This window comes from Aplysia californica, unplaced genomic scaffold (genome assembly GCF_000002075.1).
Source record: "Aplysia californica isolate F4 #8 unplaced genomic scaffold, AplCal3.0 scaffold00248, whole genome shotgun sequence".
Lineage (NCBI taxonomy): Eukaryota > Metazoa > Mollusca > Gastropoda > Aplysiida > Aplysiidae > Aplysia > Aplysia californica.
The window spans coordinates 1,016,901-1,018,621 of NW_004797518.1; the positions used below are offsets into that span (position 1 = coordinate 1,016,901).

The 1,721-nt window shown below is 43.3% G+C and overlaps 1 protein-coding gene across 1 annotated transcript in view; it reads right to left on the reverse strand.

Moving 5' to 3' along the window:
* Positions 1-1,721, reverse strand: part of LOC101857189 (short transient receptor potential channel 7) — a gene marked incomplete at its 5' end in the record, with an annotated part of 37,912 nt that overhangs the window by 26,465 nt on the left and 9,726 nt on the right. The window contains 1 exon segment of the mRNA XM_035970292.1: positions 1,498-1,617. Within this exon segment, the coding sequence (XP_035826185.1) occupies positions 1,498-1,617 (120 nt within the window).

Consider the following 1,721-nt stretch of genomic DNA (forward strand, 5'->3'; position numbering starts at 1 on the left):
AGATGTTAAGGTGTCTGCCTTCTCATTCAATAGTTTGTGGATTCGAACCCAGAATGAGACGGAAAATGTTCTTTTCTAAAGTTTTCTTTTTTCACATCCTTTCCTGCTTCCTACCAATATTCTGTCGTCTGGTTTCGTCTCCTCTTACTGCCCCCACCCCCTCACCTCCTTTGCTCACTCCTCTAGGCTCCTGACTCTTTCTGTTACCTTTCTACTGCTACTCCTTGGCTTCTTTTTGCTGTTGTCTTTCACCCACACCCCTGATCCTATGATAGGTATGATCTACCAGTTAGCCTTATCGGATAAGGGCTAAAAATCTCGGAGGTCCTGTGTGCAAGTTGCGCACGTTAAAGATGCCTTGGTGGTCCAAAATCGATAACAGTAGGCTTTGGCCGCCAGCCGGGCTAAATTCAAAATTTCCTACCGACTGGAAAATGTTTAATGTGTCCCGACAGCTCGTATGCGAGCGCCGTAAAAGACTTTCACTTACCAACCCCCCCCCCCCCCTTAAAAAACACAACTAACAACAAACAATTATGTTGTATTGTGGTGACATCAGGTACTCGTCAAACACCGACGCTGACGTTACCAATATTGAAATTAGTTCGTCCGTTTTTAAACCAATTTTATATTTTCATTTGGGGAGGGGGGGGGGCACTAGATCTACATACCTTTTCTGTTGACCTAAATACCTATTTTTAACCTAGAAACATTGATAAACGGCGGAAATGTGCAGTTTCCAAGGTTACTCAAGCTGTAAAAATAATAAAACCTCGGCTTTCATTTCCTGGCTAAGTTTACCTCTGACACCAAGCGACCTCCACTTCCTTCAACAGCAAATATCTCGACAATTTAAAAAATATATATATAAATTGTTATTTTTTCACCAAGAACAAGAGAGATGAACGAGCTTTTAAACTATGCCAATATGTCTGTACGTCCCAAAATTGACGAGAGACTGAGTCTACCGCGTGGTGACACAATTGGGCATCAAAGTGTAAAAATTGTATGGAACAGGTGAAGGAAAAATAAAGAAAAAGATCCTAAGAATAATGCCAATTATTATTTAAAATGAATTTCACATTAAGTGACTTAAGGAAATTTAATGTACAACAGCCTGCAGGCATAGATCAGATCAAGATTCAGAAGGTCCCCAAAGACAAAATGTCATGCATGGCTGTGAGTAATTTATCAAACATGTGTGTTGGTGTGGACGGTATAAGCGTGGTTGTACTGTGTGTAGGTGTGTGTATCAGTGTGTGTATGTGTGTCTGTGTAAATTCTGCGCCCGCACGTGTGTGTGTGTGTGAGTGTGTGTTTGTGTCAGTGTGTCAGTGTGAGTGTGTGCGTGGGTGTGAGTGTGTGTTTGTGTCAGTGTGTCAGTGTGAGTGTGTGCGTGGGTGTGTGTGTGGGTGTGTGTGTGTGAATGTGTATGTATGTCTGTGTGTGAGTAAATGAATGTAAGCATGTCCGTCGATCAATGCACGTCCCTCTCACCTGCCGAAGTGGTCCGTAAGGCATCTGTTGGGCGCGTATAGAGCAGCTATGCCGCATGTGAAGGCCAGGAGAAGCAGGATAAACATGCCAAACACCTTCACAATATCTGACACTGTTCGCCTGGGGGTAGGTGAATAGTTGGGGGGATTAATATGGTTTGTGTGCGTGTATGTGTGTGTGTGTGTGTTTGTGTGTGTGTGTGTGTTTGTGTGTGTGTGTGTGTG